At 48.9% G+C, this 1,816-nt stretch overlaps 1 protein-coding gene across 7 annotated transcripts in view; it reads left to right on the forward strand.

The window, feature by feature from the left end:
• The window catches only part of MBNL1 (muscleblind like splicing regulator 1), a 115,367-nt gene that overhangs the window by 97,094 nt on the left and 16,457 nt on the right, over positions 1-1,816 (forward strand). For all 7 annotated transcript variants that reach the window (XM_085302859.1, XM_085302854.1, XM_085302855.1 and 4 more), the window contains one exon: positions 583-840. In XM_085302859.1, the coding sequence (XP_085158985.1) occupies positions 583-840 (258 nt within the window). The remainder of the gene's footprint in view (positions 1-582; positions 841-1,816) is intronic.

Consider the following 1,816-nt stretch of genomic DNA (forward strand, 5'->3'; position numbering starts at 1 on the left):
GGGCGCGGGCCGCGAGGCGGCCGGCTGCCGCTGCGGGGTCCGCATTGCCCTCTCGTGGCAAGAGCGCGGMMGGCGTGGGGCRCCGTGCGMGCCTCGGCTCCGCRGCTSTCGCCGCCGCCAGCCGTGCAGCAGCTCCGGGCTGTCRCCTTAACGGCACCGCGGCTCGTTGTTGTTAACGCCGCGAGCACGGCTAGGTGGTGGCGAACGGCGGCGGCTTTGGGCTGCTGTCACGCTTAGGGTAGTCTTTCGGAAGTGAGTCACAAACGTGCTTTTTCAAAAACAAGCAAAATCGCAAAATGATGCTACACTGGAGCTAAAATAAAAATGTCTTTGAGCTTGGTTCGTTGCACTTGTGCTCCTGTTCCTGTTTTGACACCAGAGGTGGCTTTGTGCCCGAAGTCTGCTGTACCATCGCAGGTGTATGTTCTTCATGTAGCTGAAAGCTGGTTCTTGTGTTTTATTCTGAAAGATTTTCTGAAAACGCAGGTTCCGTTCTGCAGCTTTTCTCGCGCGCCGACAACCGCGCCGTGCCCGCGACACCTGTGATCCGAGCTGAGCGGCTTTCTTTTAATGCTGTCGCAGGTATGTCGAGAGTATCAGCGTGGCAATTGTAACAGGGGAGAGAATGACTGCCGGTTTGCTCATCCCGCGGACAGCGCGATGATCGACACCAACGACAACACAGTTACTGTCTGCATGGATTACATCAAAGGGAGATGCTCACGGGAAAAATGCAAATACTTCCACCCTCCCGCACATCTGCAAGCCAAGATCAAGGCTGCCCAGTACCAGGTTAACCAAGCTGCAGCTGCCCAGGCAGCAGCCACTGCAGCTGCCATGGTGAGTTGAGAAAACACGTTTAAAACGTACCTTTGTCSATGAGAGAAAATAATTCCTCTGTTAGCTATACTTGCTGAAGATATGTTTGTTCAGGTATCCCGGTCGCTGCCCAGTGCAAGGGGCTCTCACAGCATGTCATGCCAGGCCTGCTCTCAAGTAGTTTCAGACTGTTAAAGTATTTTGCTAATTTTGGCTGCTGATGTATACAGTATCTGTACGTACATATACATGCACGTGTGTGTACGTGTACATATACGTATATATAGTTTATCGTATGTTAGTGTGTGCATAGATCTGTATCTATCTAGTTGCATAGATAGATACAAATCCATATTTATGAGTTACTGTAAGTCCATGTTTGAGTTTGAAATCGATCTTAATGTATTAATAATATTCTGCACTAAATTTATCTCCCTCTCAGCTTTTGCTTGAGTGCTGTTTTGCACCACCTTCACTTATGCTTAAAATATTCCTCAATTTTGACAGTCAGATCTGGAACTACTTAGGAGCTGGCTTTCTAGTGAGCAGACTCAAATAATATTTAGGAAAGTTTTAACAATATATTGTTTTGTTTGTCTTAAATATCATTATGGTGTAAYGAATAATTGCACAACTGAGAATGCTTGAATATGGCAATTACATGGAGTAGGAACAGTGCAGCATACTTGAAAGTATTAAAAATCAGTAGGTGCAGGCTTCCAAAAGCTGTGACCTGTAGGTAAATTCTCCGTGCGATCCCAGAGATCAATTCCGATGAGCCCACTTTGGTAATTTGCTGTAATYTGTCCTTCGTTTCACGTCATGCGACTGTTAAAATGCTACTTCATGCGAAAGACTGTTGCGTGGTGCCCGTAGCCCGGCGAAACACCCGCGAGAGAGGCCTTTTTCTGTGTCGGTTTACGGATACTTGAGCAAAAACGCAGGCGGCAGGCTCCCGCGCTCCCGGCCCGCCGCGCGCCCCGACAGCGGCCCGCCG

The sequence above is a fragment of the Rhea americana genome, unplaced genomic scaffold (assembly GCF_003343005.1).
Source record: "Rhea americana isolate MKP2758 unplaced genomic scaffold, rheAme1 scaffold_193, whole genome shotgun sequence".
NCBI classification, from domain to species: domain Eukaryota; kingdom Metazoa; phylum Chordata; class Aves; order Rheiformes; family Rheidae; genus Rhea; species Rhea americana.